Source organism: Perna viridis, chromosome 8 (assembly GCF_037379345.1).
Source record: "Perna viridis isolate PV_CMFRI_1.1 ecotype Kerala chromosome 8, ASM3737934v1, whole genome shotgun sequence".
Classification (NCBI taxonomy): Eukaryota; Metazoa; Mollusca; class Bivalvia; order Mytilida; family Mytilidae; genus Perna; species Perna viridis.
In genome coordinates this window covers 27710805-27727297 of record NC_142452.1, presented here as the reverse complement: position 1 = coordinate 27727297, position 16493 = coordinate 27710805, and the positions used below count along the sequence as shown (strand labels likewise).

Genomic DNA, 16493 nt, shown 5'->3' with positions numbered 1-16493 from the left:
TGAATTTTTATTTTTTAATGGAAACGTTTTTTATTGTTTTTAATTCTTTTTATTTCATTCAAATGATAAATATATATATATTTTCTAGATATTTTTACTTTAGCTATAATTTTTAGATTCAGTAATTCATTCTTATCTTGGTTGAGCTTTAACAGCTTGCTCGTCATGCATGAGCTGATGTCCTCAACATAAGCTTCAATTCGTGTGGATATTTCGGACCAGTTGTCAATTGGTTCAATTACTAAATATATCTGCGAATCATTAGCGTAACAATGAGCATGTCATGTTGTCTGAAAATTTCTATCTAATATGTTTATACTATTTAAATAATGTTTTAATAATTAATCATGCTTTAATTACATAATTTATAATTATGTTTTGTTTTTGTTCGTCTTTTTTTACTTTACAAATTTCTATATCTTAGATACATAATTACTGTTCTGAAAAATATTTCTCTTTTCACATTCTTTTGTATAATTGTAGGTGTTGATTACTACATACTTTGTATTGTATATCATTTGTATGCCGTAAAGCGCTTAGGGTAAATGCAGTTTAGATTGGCGCTATATAAATATTGTAAATAATAACTAAAAAAAATGGTGTTGTCATCACCAAGCTAATAGCTTAGACGAATGATTTATTTAGTATGCCTTAGAAGAAAACCCGATAATAAACAAGAAAAGTCTGATACATTTGATTACAAAGAAATAATTATATCAGTACGAATTTGTGGATAATAATGCATTACAAAACATTATTTATCCTACTTATTTCTCCATTGCATACCTCATAATTCGTTGACTTGAATTTTATATTTTTTCTGGCACAAAAGGAAGTGTAATCAAGAGAATCAAGATTCTAGCAGAAAACAAAAGAATATATACCAGGGACAAAAGCAGACATCAGTAACTGACACACACAACGAAGGACATGCAATAACCAAAATAATACTTTACCCTTAATGAAATGTTTTATTACAAATACTGCAACGACTAATGCAAGTGTAGCCTAGGTTATAGAATTTAATCAATCATAAATCGAAAAAAATAAAAATATGATAAAATTGTGTTTGCCATTGTTCAAATTGATATTATACTTGATATATTTGTGGAAAACGAATGCTTTATTCATTATACCTATCTGATCAGTATTGCATTTTATTATTCATCAAATTAAAAAGAAATAATAAGTTTGGAATGCAATAACGCGACAGATTTTTATTCTAACAAAAAAAAAACTTAATTAAACACAAATGCCCATTTACATGTGTATAGGGAGCAGCAGAAGATTTGACATTCTTTCAATCAAACTTGTGAAGGATCGTTGTCTGATACGTAGTTATCTAAAGAAGAAGCATATACTTCCCCGGGTTGTATCAACCCTAGTATTATAAATCGTTTGTTGTATTTCTTATAAGTTACAAGTAATGATAATGCGACAGTAAACGACGCCTACATGATTCAGAAATGCCTCAGTAAATCTGCTTGTAACGACACCGAGTCATCGATCTCAAGTTTTTTTTCTCCGTGGTTATTGAGTAAAGTGAGAATTTTCCTACTAAACAATGGACTCCTACAAAGCCCACAATGTAGCAATTGGTTGAATATTGCAGTTTATTTATACACCTGTCATCTCCGGTAGCCTTGATAGAGAATAATATTAATTTTCTAAGATATCTTTATCTTATATGACCGTAGTTGTTAATATTTTGACAAACATTTCTCTTTAATTACTTCTTCACATATCGACTGTACACGCTATGCAGTTTGACGACTAAATTGCTTAATGACATTCCTTTCATTATTAATTATTTCAACATTTCTTTCTGTATCTATTTGAAAGTGTAACATATCTATGACATAACATCTTGTTGTCAGAAAACAAGGACAAAAAGCAAATTATGTGTAAACAAAACACGTCAATATTTTATAAATTTGGTTTAACTAGGTCAACATAATACATTATTATAGAAAGTTTTGTTATTGATTTCTATTTCTCATTGTCCCTAACTCTCAGAAACTACTCTATCAAAGTAACTCATATTTGCCAATGTAAAAAACAGCTTTTTCGTTTTCCTATATACTTACCATTATATAATGATGTTATTTCATACAGTGCAAAAAAAATTATACATATATGTTGGCGATTCAAAACATCTCAAACTGTTATGAATACATAAGAATTCCTAAATAAAGGGCTTTGCAGTTGATTTCTGCTGTAGTGTAAAAGACGGATACTTATTATTATTATTTTTATTCTTTAATTCAGTTTCCCAAAGAAAAAGGTATAGTGTGACTACAAAATTTTATTTTCAAAAGCAATAAGCATTGATTTATTTACTACCCGTCAAATGCCATCTTCTACTAAAAAGTAGGAATGTCAGATAATTTTTATAAAGAAAGTGTTTTCATTAGGGCTTTAGTGGGGAAAAAAAGAGAATAAATAGTCGAAGAATTGTCCCTAACTCTTAGCAATTACTCTATCAAATAAACTCATATTTGCCAATGTAAAAAAAACAAAAAACAGCTTTGTCGTTATCTTATAAACTTACCATTACTTAATGATGTTATTTCATAACATCACAAAAATTTTTACACATATATGTTGGCGATTCAGAACATCTCGAACTGTCATGAACACATAAAAATTCCTTAAGAAAGTGGTTTGCAGTTGTTTTCTGTTGTAATGTAAAAGACGGATACTTACGTTTTAATACAAGGGTTGTTGAAATTTCCATGCTTATCTTTGTTTCGCCTAAAGAGTCTACTTTGAGAAAAGATTTCGCCCAAATCCTTAAAAAATAGAGGATATTCATATTATGCCTTCGCTTTCCGATACTTGTTTTGAGAGAAATTATTGTATACACTGATAGAGCAGCCCTCTGTAAAATGTTTTTTTTATGATTAAAATTTAAAGTAAATACATGTATGCAATTTAATAAAATTACTTCGTTCGGCAAAATTGATATTCTGTACATAGTGTATACATTCTTGCTACTTTCATCTCAAAATTTACAAAATGTTTTCGAAGCCGAAAAACAATAATTACTTATTCATAACAGATGAAAGTTTGGATTTCTCATTTAACACACATAACGGGATAATGTAAATAAATAGAAAGTCTAATTATCTCTACGGCTTGTGATAATTCATTCCTACAAAAAAAAATTAGCAATAGAATTATCTTAAATTTTAACACATTCATCAACCTTATATCTGTCAACATCCGTCAACAAATCAATTCATAACTTCTAGTACAAGATTTACAAGGAAGTTAGCGCCGATTGTTTTATTATGAAAACTACAAAAACTGATGCAAAGATATGGGATCATTTAAGAGCATCCATTCTGATCAAACAAAACATATTTTTATTAATGTCACCTCTGAGAATTATTAACTTGAACGTAACATTATTAAAATACAAAAAACAACAATTTAGTGATCATTTATTGATCAAACATATTGTCGCTAACGATATCGACTATACTAAAAATTACAATATTTCATGAGATCGCCATGTTTCTTTGCATTTAAGTATTAAAAGTCATTTAAAATAACAATTGCATTGCAGTTTATTTGTCCTGAATGTGTAAATGTATGAAACTTATGCTTACATTTAAAAGCTGTTCAGATATATTGTAAAAATATGTTTCACCCAAACGAGCGTATTGTGAGGAAAGGATTCGCCTGAATCCTGAAGAAGATACAATATAATTTTAAAATTTCATTAATACGCAATGTGTTTGTGCAACTAAGCATTATATACCTTCTTAAAATTTATTGCTTTTGGGTTTAACGAATATATAATATTAGGATACTTACAGTTTCATATTCTAACAGATACGATACAATACATTGCGTAACTATGTTTCACCCAAAAGAGCATAGTTTGAGTATTTGTTTCGCCCAAGTCCTGAGACAAAATAGAGGATATTTTCATAATGCCGTTGTATTCAAGAATTTACTGAAAAGAAAAATATACTAATTCTGATATAAAGTTTAGCATTGCATTAACAACATACGTTTACGTTTAGTATCAAGCTAAGATTACATACATTAAAAAGAAACAATGATTAACCCTAAAATGATTGAAAGTTAAGATAAATATGCAGTGACAAAATACGTTTCTTTTGAAAACGACATCTTAATTCTGCACATTTAGAGCAAGTACATGTTTTTATATCAGTTCGTCCCAAAAAGGAATAGTGCGAATGCAACATTTTCGTTTTCAAAAGCACTAAATAATAATTTATTTAATACCGGTCAGATGCTATCTTGAAATACAAATAGGGAATGTCGCATAACTTTTATGAAATAATGTATTCATTACGAATCCAGGGCTTTAGTAGAAAAAAAAATGAATAGTCAAAGATTGTCCCTAACTCTTAGCAATAACACTTTCAAATAAACTCATATTTGCCAATGTAAAAAACAGCTTTTTCGTTTTCGTATAAACTTACCATTATATAATGATGCTTTTACATACATTGCAAAGATTATTATATATATATTGGCGATTCAGAACATCTCAAACTTTCATGAAAACACCATGTTTCGGTTCAATAACGAATTCCTTAATAAAGTGCTTTGCAGTTGATTTCTGCTGTAGTGTAAAAGACGAATACTTACGCTTTAATACACGCGATTTTGAAATTTTCATCCTCAACTTTGTTTCGCCCAAAAGAGTCTATTTTGAGGACAGATTTCGCCTAAGTCCTAAAAAGTACAGTATATTCATATAATGCCTTCGCTTTCCGATACTTACTTCGAGAGAAATTATTGAATACACTGATAGAGCTGGTGTTAAATGAATTTTTTCTTCGATTTTATCATGTGGTTAAGAAAAATGATTCTCCCTAAGATATAAGTAAAATTTAAAGTAAATCAATAAAATTAAAATACTTTCTTCGCCAATATTGAACTTCTATACATAGTGTTTACGTTCTTGGTACTTTCATTTTAAAATGAAGCAAGTAATCAATAATTACTTTATCATAACAGATGAAAGATTGACTTTCTCATTACACATTAATTTCGGATAATGTAAATAAAAGGAAATACTAAATATCTTTATTGCTCGTGATAATTCATTCCTACAAAGAAAGTTAGTAATAGAATGATCTTAATTTCTAACACATTCACCATTACATGTCCGGACAATTATGTATTCATTACCCTCATTTCTGTCAATATTCGTCAACATATCAATTCATTACTTCTAGAGCAAGATATAAGTCAAAGTTAACGCCAATTGTTTTATGAAGAAAACCACAAAAAAACTAATGCACAGATATGAAATCTTTTCACAGAATTCATTCAGATCAAACGTAGTATAGATTTTTTATAACTACAGTTGATTTCTGCTGAATTGTGTAAATGTAAGATAATTATGCTTACATTTAAAAGTTTGATTTTCTCATCACATAAAAATGTCGGATAATGTAAAGAAAAGGAAATACTAAATATAGCTGCGGCTCATGATAATTTATTCCTACATAGAAAATTAGTAATAGAATGATCTTAATTTCTTTCTCATTCACCATTACATGCCCGGGCAATCATGTATTCATCGACCTCATATCTCTCAACATCCGTCAACAAATCAATGCATAACTTCTAGTACAAGATATACTTTAAAGCTTACGCCTATTGATTTATTATGAAAATCACAACATCTAATGCACAGGTATGGGATCTTTTAAGAAAGTCACTCGGATCAAACAAATATTTTTTTATCACTACATGTATGTCATCTCCAAGAATCATGACCTCGAACGCATCAATATTAAGATACAAACCCAACATTTTATTGATCAAAAACATATTGTCGTTAACGGTTTCAGCCATTCTAAACATCTGAAAATTTTATGAGAACGCAATGTTTCTGTGCATTAAAGCATTAAGTTATCTAAAATAATATGTGCATTGCAGTTAATCTGTGCTGAATTGTGTATATGTATGATACCTATGCTTACATTTAAAAGCTGTTCAGATATATTGTAAAAAAATATGTTTCACCCAAAGAGCGTATTTTGAGGAGAGGATTCTCCTAACTCATGAAAATGATACAATATATTTTTTTTATAATTTCATGAAAACGCAATGTTTTTGTGCAAGGACAAAAAGCAAATTATGTGTAAACAAAACACGTCAATATTTTATAAATTTTGTTTAACTAGGTCAACATAGTACATTATAGTAAATTTTGTTATTAATTTCTATGTCCAAATAAGGACTAAACGTCATTTGTCTGTTAGATATTTCCAACCAATCAATGTTTCTGTGCATTAAAGCATTAAGTTATCTAAAATAATATGTGCATTGCAGTTAATCTGTGCTGAATTGTGTATATGTATGATACTTATGCTTACATTTAAAAGCTGTTCAGATATATTGTAAAAAAATATGTTTCACCCAAAGAGCGTATTTTGAGGAGAGGATTCTCCTAACTCATGAAAATGATACAATATATTTTTTTTTATAATTTCATGAAAACGCAATGTTTTTGTGCAATCAAGCATTAGATATCGTCTTTAAATTTATTGCAGTTGAGTTTAACGAATGTGTAATAATAGAATACTGACGGTTTTAAACTCGCAGTTTACTGGGAAGATTATTCCATAAAGTGGCAGCTGCCTTGTCGAACCTACGATCACCGTACGATTTCGTTTTCACTCTTGACGTTTCACGTGTCACAGAGTTCTGGGAGCGTAGTGATCTTAATGGGCAATATAGAGTCAGAAGCTTTTGGAGATATGCTGGAGCTATACCATGCAGTGCTATAAAGCATAAAAGCATAAGATAAGTTCGTATTTTCATTGGAATTCAACAGATAACCAGTGTAGGTCAGTTAAACCAAGTGCTATATGGTCATATTTCCTGCGCCGTGACATCAATCTGGTGGTAGCATTTTGAACTCTTTAAAGCTTGTCGTATTGTGCATGTAATAATTATGGGTTAATAATTGTTACCTTTTTACTGTATGCCATTCTTAGCTAGATATTAAACATAAACTCATGTTGCTAATGCAATGCTAAACCTTATATCAGAATTAATATACTTTACATATCAGTAAATTTTGGAACACAACGGCATGATATAAACATCCTGCATTTTTTTTTCAGGATAAGGGCAAAATAAATTTTCACATTGTGCTCTTTTAGTCAAAACATCTGTTTGTTTGTTGGGGTTTAACGTCCGAGCAGCAATATTTCAGCTATATTCAGACAATGAACATGAAATGGATGATAAAATGAACATGAAATGAAAAAAAAAAGGATGGGTCACAAGGATAATAGGGTTGATTGCCACAGGAAAAAGAGGGGATGGGTAAGGTCGGGCAATTTGATATTTTTCTGGTTCAAAAGGAAGTGTGATCAAGAGAACCAAGATTCCAACAGAAAACAAAAGAATGTATACCAGGGACAAAAGCAGACATCAGTAACAGACACAAACAACGAAGGACATGCAATAACCAAAATAATACTTTACCCTTAACGAAATGTTTTATTACATATACTGCAACGACTAATGCATGTTTAGCCTTGGTTATAGAATTTTATCCTTCATAAATCGAAAAAACGATCTTATAAAATTGTGTTTGCCATTGTTCAAATTGATATCATACTTGATATATTTGTGGAAAGCGAATGCTTTATTGATTATACCTATCTGATCAGTATCACATTTTATTATTCATCAAATCAAAAAAAGAATTAAAGAAGTTTGGAATGCAATAAGTGCAATATTTTTATTCCAACAAAAAAAAACTTAATTAAATACAAATGCCCATTTACATTTATATTGGGAACGGCAGAAGATTTGAAATTCTTTCAATCAAACTTGTGAAGGATCGTTGTCTGATACGTAGTTATCTAAAGTAGAGGCATATACATCCCCGGGTTGTATCAACCCTAGTATTGTGAATCGTTTGTTGTATCTCTTATACGTTACCAGTAATGGTAATGCGACAGTAAACGACGCCCCTGTGATTCATAAATACCTCAATAAATCTGCTTATAACGACACCGAGTCATCGATCTCAAGTTTTTTTTTCTCCGTGGTTATTGAGTAAAGTGAGAATTTTCCTACTAAACAATGGACTCCTACAAAGCCCGCAATGTAGCAATTGGTTGAATATTTCAGTTTATTTATACACCTGTCATCTCCGGTAGCCTTGATAGAGAATAATATTAATTTTCTAAGATATCTTTATCTTATATGACAGAAGTAGCTAATATTTTGACAAACATTTCTCTTCAATTACTTCTTCACATATCAAAACGCTATGCAGTTTGATGATTAAACTGTTTAATGACATTCCTTTCGTTATTGATTATTTCAACATTTCTTTCTGTATCTATTAGAAGGTGTAACATATCTATGACATAACATCTTGTTGTCAGAAAACAAGGACAAAAAGCAAATTATGTGTAAACAAAACACGTCAATATTTTATAAATTTTGTTTAACTAGGTCAACATAGTACATTATAGTAAATTTTGTTATTAATTTCTATGTCCAAATAAGGACTAAACGTCATTTGTCTGTTAGATATTTCCAACCAATCAAATTGTGTTGTAATCCGATATACGCCCCAAAAAGTATATGTTACATTTTGAAACTTTATGTGTTTAATAAAATGTTATTGTTTTTGTGTTTATTTGGAAAAAATCATTACCAAAATGTGATTCTGTATTTTACATCGGTTAACAACTGTCTCTACAATATATATATATAAAATAAGAAAGAAATTAATGAATTTGTAAAGTTCGCTCAACGACGATTATTCACGTATTGACGATATAGGCAGGTATGCAGATGAAAGGGCATTAAATCGAAACGCGTGACTAAATCAGTTTCAGGTTAAGATATGTTATAAATTGGCACACTGGGTACTCACATGCAAAAGGAAAAGGCATAAAAACATGTAAAAGAACTTAAATTACACACTTGAAAATAAGGGCGACACCACTTTTTTCGCCTAAATCAAAGTTTCGCCTAAAGTCATATATTTTGAGTAAAATTTTTCTCCCAAAACGGCAAGGGCGCAAATATATATATATATATATATATATATTTGATCTTATGTTATATTTTCTGTATTTAATCTGCCATATTTATACGCTTTATTTTCCATCTTGAGCCTCAAGTTTGTGCTTCAAGTCTTAATGCTGTGCCATTGCACGTTTGTCCCCTGATATACTTTAAAACCATTCAAGAGTGATTTGCATTGTGGTTAATTGCTTAAGCATGTTATCCATTTATTCTCAGTTACTTACAATTCTGTTGAACGAATTCAGTTGAATTTTAATGTAGCATTTGGCATCTCCATTATATTTCAAAAACGTTGGTTATATAAAGATTGATTTGCTCTTTTGAGTATTTTATGACTTTAATTGTATATACATTTTTTTTATATTTCAGATTGACAAAAACTGACTCCACACTGTATACATTGGTTAAGAATGGATTTTTCATGGCTGCCGAAAACCTTATTAAATGTGGCCGGGATCTTCAGAATGAAGATTGGATTGAAAACTTTGATATGGATACCTTGGATTTATCGACAATTCATGTTAAATACCAATCATTTAAAAGGGTAGACATGGATGTAAGGAAAGCCGAGTTTTATGAAGTCCTAACAAATTTCACCGCCAAATCCAAAAGAGTTAAAACTTTGAGTGGTCACTGCAGATCCATTTTAAGAGAGACACTACAAATTGCATCGAAAGGTGCTGAAATCTCCTCCAGAATTGCAAAACTACCTATTCCACAGAAAATTAAATCATTTGTAGATCTGGATGAGGATTTGCATGCTTCAGAAATTATTGTTGTGGAGAGACCTAGGCATATGGGGTAAGGTTAGCGATAGCGTACGCCATATTCTGAAAATATATGGTATAAAGTTTTAAGCATACAACAAGTGAACCCCTTTAACGATTATAAAACCACGATTTAAAAACATTAAAGGAAAATGCTATATTTCTTTACCTATAATACCATACTTAGGATAATGGAAATGGGTAACCATAAATCCGTTGCAACATATTGTGTAATTGTAAGTTATCTGTAATTGAAATGAACTGTGATTACTTATATTCGTAATTTAATCGATTTCAGCTTTCAGTTATGGATTATTATAGGTGTATGTCAATTACATGTTTTTTTTTTCTCGTGTAATTATATAATCTGTGTAGGTTGCAACAGGAGAGATTATGTTTGCATAAAAAAATACATCAAGATCTCCTTGAAAATATATGGCAAGGTGCATATTAACTGGTTATTGATTGTAATTGAGGTGTAGTAAAGTGAGAATATTGTTACATGTTATATAGGTTTCATTTAATTGAATACCAGTTTATTATACTATCATAGTGTATACTATGTGGAGAGAAATATTTATGATTTGTTTCAATTTCATCAACCAGCTGAGTAGTAATCAACAAATTTATCTGCATAAGAAGGATTCAATGTGACAATTTTGGGGAGTTACAGTTATTATTCTCTTTTTATTACTAGGTATATATTTATAGATGGATACATAGGAAGGGGGAGATGGTACTAACCCAATTCTTATGAAATTAAGTGAATACTCAGAAAGGAAATATATCTATTTGTATTACTAACACTGTTTCATAGGTATTCACTGATATGATCATACTATCAAAGATTTATCCCATGTTGTCTTCCATAAATGAAACTAAGGGTATTTTACTTGTTTGGGGCTATATTGAAATCAACTTGTCCGTCCGTTACGTTACACTTTTTGTTTCTCAGCTTGTAAGAAAGGTAATGCTTAAATATTTAGTACATTACTTTTGTGTAATGACATTTCCTCGCTCATCAATTTCCTAATAGATTTCTCGGCTTCTATATGAGGGAATTCTTTGATATTTGGTATATAACTTTTACAGGATGATATTCCCCTTATATTTCTTTAAATAATTCTTACGCTTTCTAATTTCTTAACTTTGTTTACCTTCTACAAATGTAAAAGAAAACTGTAAATAAAAAGTAATTCCAGGGGTCGCGCTGGGCTTCGCCAATGTCGCAATTTGCGATTTTTTATTTTATCTGACGACAAAAATAGCCCGTTGGCGATTTTCTTGGCGCCTAGGTTTCGTACATTCAAATTGACAGGAAGTTTATCAGCAACAGATATTCTCTCTAATTAAACAATTGTGTTGACACCTGGTCAGAGTTAATTGACTATGACCAATTTACGCCTGAGGGCAATTAAAGGTAATTAGACCAGGCGACTGGACTGACAATACCCTCATGGGAGGTGTCAATCAAATGTAAATATATTACTGAGCCAATCAAAACTCTCATCATCTGGTCAAAGGTCATGTGCACGTGGCTACACACAAGTTTCACAGCCCTATTTAACCATCTAATACATTCAGAAACAGACATACCTAATGACAGAATAAATTAAATCCAATTAACAATGATTATCCCATCAGGAAGTGTCTAAATACTTCGAAATGAAAGATTTGATAAAAGAAAATGGATGACATTTGTTAACACTTTTGCCATATGACTTTTTTGGCGGGAAAATCGGTAAACAAAAAAGAATGGGGATTCCCAAAATCTAATTAAGGAAATGCTATTCAGGTTTCAAGACACGATTAATGGTCCATGGTACATACTGCAGTTTGATAGAAATTTTATCACTTGAAAAAAAAAGCTTGTTAAAAATAATAAAAAAGTTAATTATATTGTATTAGATGAATTAGACCTTAAAGGACAAAAGTGAACTTGTTTTAAAATCAGGGACTGTATGAGAACAGTAATATAGTCTTTGATAGAAGTAAAATACCTGTTTCTGGAGTAGTATTTAATACTTCATGCATATGAAAGTGACAGACTAAAAAACCTAAAAAGTCAAAAGTCTACTTTATATATGCATCAAGAATTAATCTTTGGTACATGTATGCCATGAATGGAGAGATTCTTTTGATGAATTGACAAAGATAATTCATCAGTGAACTTAATACTGTCTTTTTTTTTTTTAAATTGTAATTTTTTGGCACCTTTTGGCTCTAATTTCTGAAAACTGGCGACAAAAATGGCAGCTGGCGATATTTCTGGCGACAGAATTTTGGAAGCCAGAGCACCCCCTAAATTCTCAATTTTAATTCCTCAAAATGGATGAAAAATATGAATTCGTGTTGATTAATAATCCATTACTGAAAACACGCCACTTAATTAATTAATAACGAATTGCCATTGCCAGTAAACGTGTCAATCCCTTTATAATACAGTGAATTTTCACTCTTTCAATTATCATTTTATACATGTTTTTTTCATGCTGTGTTTGTAGGATAAAAACTGAGGACCTCCTTCATTTTTTTTCATGGTAATTTACAAATAAACATTTGACGTGTACATTTGGCGTAGTATTAAAGATAAGAATTTGTTTGAATCCTTTTTAAAGAGACAATTACTCTGCAAACAAGAACTATCCCCAAAACGCATGGATTTATCGGAAAAGCTTTCAACTTATTTAAGATATTGAATTCTTTTACGTTGACATTATTTTATACAAAAGGAATTCACGATAAACGAATAATATATATCACTTTTTCTAAGTAACTATTTTTATGTTGTGTACAAGTTAAATGCGTCTTTCATCATTTTATGACCAGTTTAAAGAAATTAAAATATACAAATGATCTGTAAACTGACTAATCCCCCTTTAATTTATAGGCTCTCATCTAGTACATGGATATCCGCAGCCCAAGTGTCTAGTTTATTCAATACTTACTACGACTCTGACAGCGATGACTACTATGGATATCGTACCAGGAACGTATACATGGATTACGATGATTATAATGATTATCATTATGTAGATTATGATAGTGATTATTGAAATATTGAGTAGATAAAAATACATTGTTCGTCATTGTTTGCCGTCTATAAGAACTTTAAACCATGATCGTTCACAGTTTTGTTATCTTAAATTTTCGCCAAAAAAATGCAACTGTAGACATTCGACCCATGTATTGACACAAAAACTATTAATCGTTTGTATTATCATCATCATGCATTTGAGTTTATTCTCTACTTGCCTCGGAAAAAATGTATTTAGTGTAAAGTAAATGAAATAATATGAAATTGTTAGATATATATCTTTAATTCAAAGACTATGTGAAATAATTATTCTTATTTTGTTTTGTTATTTTAATTTTATTTTAAATATGCTCCACAAAAAAACCTTAAGTACTTACGCTATCTTTGAGATTATCACCATATAATGCTAGACCCGCCGTCAGTTTACCTGTACCTAGTTTTTAGTAAAATTGTTGATTTTCTGATTATTGAATCATTTTTTATGTAATTAGGACTAGAAATATTTTGATGTTCAAAAGCTGTTTAATTTAGTAATTGATTTTTACATAAACTGTCATTCAAAGAATTTATCAGTTTTACTAAATTGTTGTTAATTGTTTATAAAGATATGGTCTGTTAATGTAGTATATGGTTTCATTTCATTCACACAATCGAATTTGCTTTTTTTGAATATATATATGCTCTTATATGTCAACGTTTGAGTTTTTGTCTTATTGTCACCAAATCATTCAGAGAATGAATTTGTGTTTGAAGTAGACGTTTGATGAACATTCTGTTTTTTAATCCAAAGTTATTGATATGGCCTCCAGCTGCTAGGGACTTGCAAAATATCAATTATTAATAAGCGACTCTATTAATGTTCAATAGATAAATTTAGCAAAAAAATGACATACATGGAAAATAACTTTCAATTCCAGAATATCAGTTACCATAAAACGACATAATTAATGTGACAAGTTTTTGTATGTTGTTATTGTGTTTTATGACAACATAAATCAACTAGACTGATGTTTCTTAAAAGTAAAGAATTTTTATCCTTACAGGCCATATATCATGTTTTTAGTGGATTCCAGGTTGTTCATTTAATTGTATTCTTAAGCATTATCGTTAGATACTGTAACTGAAACTACGTCACATCATATTGATGCTCGTTTTCTGATATTAATTTCCATGAATTTATTGTGGTTTGTATAGAGAAGCAGAATTCAGGTTTCATTTCTTGATTTCTTAAGTTGTCATGTGACTTAATGTTGTTAATTTTCATTATGATAAAATATCGTCAAAAATATTAAAGCATAAAACCGGAGGACAATTCAGAGGTGTCAGAATCCTCAAACAATAGTAAACGTTAAAAGTAGAAACATACGCAGAATGTATACAACAGAATAAAATACAACTGCATTTGCAGTATGGTTCCACGAAAAACCCATAGTGACATCGAGTGTAAGTTTAATAGCACCAAATAGATTGCAAGTGGGTAGTAAAATCCGGTACCCGTCAGGTTCAGTGGATTGTCTATCCAGTCAGATCAAAATATAACTGAAGATGTCTTGTCTTGTTTGTGGGATAGAAACTTCATATTGGCCAATGCATTTGTATTGACGACGATAAAACGTCTGAAGTGATGTAATTAATGGATCAACTGTGAACTATGAAGATATAAGTATATTGGCACAATGGTCATGAAGTATTGATTTCAAACTTCAAATATCATCTAAGCATTCATGGGTTTTATTTTAACCTCATTTTGATTGATTCAATTGGTCAGTAAGCTTCAGAAAAGAAGAATATAAAATCGTAAACAAAAACATTACTTAGCCCTTTACACATAAACGCTTTCCGACTTTCTGACTTTTGACTGATGAATAGATTTGTTCTCTTTCTGAAATTGTAGTTAAACTTTAAAGCTAACAGATGCACTTTTAATGAAAAACTCAAGACTGCAAGACAGTGGGAAAAAGGGCAGTCATATTAAATGGACCTTTCAAAGAAAAGAAGATCGATCTTATTTATTGAAATGTCGCTGAGGTCTTAGTTTTCTTCTGTTACTGTTAATAAAAATATAGGCGACAAACTGGTCTCAAACCCCATGGTCTCTTCCAAGTAACAAAGACCAGCCTTGGCATCAGATAAAAAATCCCCTAATCGCTTCAAGGAATGCTTCCCTGCAAGCCATTCAACCCTAGTTTAGTTCCAATTTCAACTATTTTGGAATATTGTGAACAACGACGGGTGCCATTTAATGACAATAGCTCACATGGCCCTATGTCAAAACAGAAACCGACCAGATTATTAGTCCAGCAAGAAACAATATCTAAACATACGAATTGACAACGACGATTGAACAATATTTTTATTCACTTTGACGTAAAACATCAGAACAGATACCAGTAACAAAAAAAGGTCTCATTTTAAAATGGCATGCTAGAGACGAAGAGGTTTGGCTTGATTACGAAACGATAAAAATGAAATGGTGGTATCGAGATAGGAAACGTGGTCCATAGCTCACCTTTCAAATTTCAGACTACCACAACATTTAATTGGTGAGAATTCAAGATTGACGTTTGCAATTTAGAAATACTAACAATCTGCACTTAGATATTAGACTTAACCTATTATAATTATAATTATAACTTAGACCACTCGGCCAGCTAGGCTATATAAAAATATAGCTTTCGCTGGCCGGGTCATTCCTCCTCGTAGGATTAATCTAGAGCTGTAACTTAGTACGCGATGTATGGTAGTACGGGACAGTTCATCTAGGTGTTATTATGTAGGATAGAGGATCAAATTAATGATGCATGTCACAACAAATCAATATTATACAACGTCTCAGAATGTGACGACTCTATTCACTACACTGCTCCATCGGATCAAATTGATACAGGGAAGATAACGTAAACTTACAGAAGGGTCTGAAAAATTCCCAACGAATTCTAACATCGTTGGGAATTTTTCAGAAATGTGTATCCGAATAGGTTGCCAACTTGTTTTGATTTGAATTTCAATATTATTTTTAGTGATCACTTTATTGTTAAATTTTAATAAATTAAATATATTTTTACAGTTTCAAAACATTAAAAAAATATTATTTTAGTTTTCAAGAATATGACAAAACCACTTTTAAACAAGACAATAACAGTTACGCAAAGACAAAAAAAGGTACAAAGTCTATCCGTGTCAAAGAGTAATCAAGGATACCAAGGTTCTAGCAGTAATCGAAAGATAGTAATCCAGGGACAAAGACCAGACATGGAAAACAGACATACACAGCAAAGAACATAAAGTAAATGAAATAATACATACAAAGTAACAAAAGCAAATGAGCAACTTAGACTCCATCAAGCACTGGGAGCATGGACCAGGTGCATCGGAAGGGAAAGTGTCATCTACTTTTCTAGAAACACCCACCGAGTTGCTCTTAAAAAGTCAAGTTCGGGGTAGAACGAAAGAGGAAAGGAAAACTATGACACGTTGAACAGCAAATGTATTGCAATGAATTTACTATCGAAAAAATAACGGGCTCACATACGTTTGATTGACGGATATTTCGAATTATGACAGAGTACTGGGGTAAATCTAGCAATTGATGACAAGAGGGTGATCCAAGTCTATTATGTGCTTATTTTTTG

General features: G+C 30.7%; 1 protein-coding gene and 1 long non-coding RNA gene across 12 annotated transcripts in view; one reads left to right on the top strand and one right to left on the bottom strand.

Annotated features, from left to right (window-relative positions):
* LOC148610065 (uncharacterized) overlaps window positions 1–7100 on the bottom strand; it is a 39799-nt gene extending 32699 nt beyond the window's left edge. For 3 of the 11 annotated variants that reach the window (XM_088542071.1, XM_088542066.1, XM_088542068.1), the window contains exons 1-4: window positions 6585–7096; window positions 4630–4716; window positions 3823–3913; window positions 2707–2792 (exon numbers count right to left, since the gene is read on the bottom strand). In XM_088542071.1, coding sequence (XP_088398197.1) covers window positions 2707–2792; window positions 3823–3830 — 94 coding nt within the window. In that variant the 5' untranslated portion in view covers window positions 3831–3913; window positions 4630–4716; window positions 6585–7096. Of the gene's footprint in view, window positions 1–2706; window positions 2793–3822; window positions 3914–4629; window positions 5946–6584 lie in introns of those variants that run through there. The other 8 variants (XM_088542072.1, XM_088542073.1, XM_088542077.1 and 5 more) reach the window with 7 other exon arrangements.
* Window positions 7101–9864: 2764 nt separating this feature from the next.
* On the top strand, window positions 9865–12899 carry LOC148610064 (uncharacterized). The gene is made up of 2 exons (XR_015914720.1): window positions 9865–10521; window positions 12715–12899. It is a non-coding gene; the product is annotated as an uncharacterized LOC148610064 (long non-coding RNA).
* Window positions 12900–16493: the final 3594 nt, after the last annotated feature.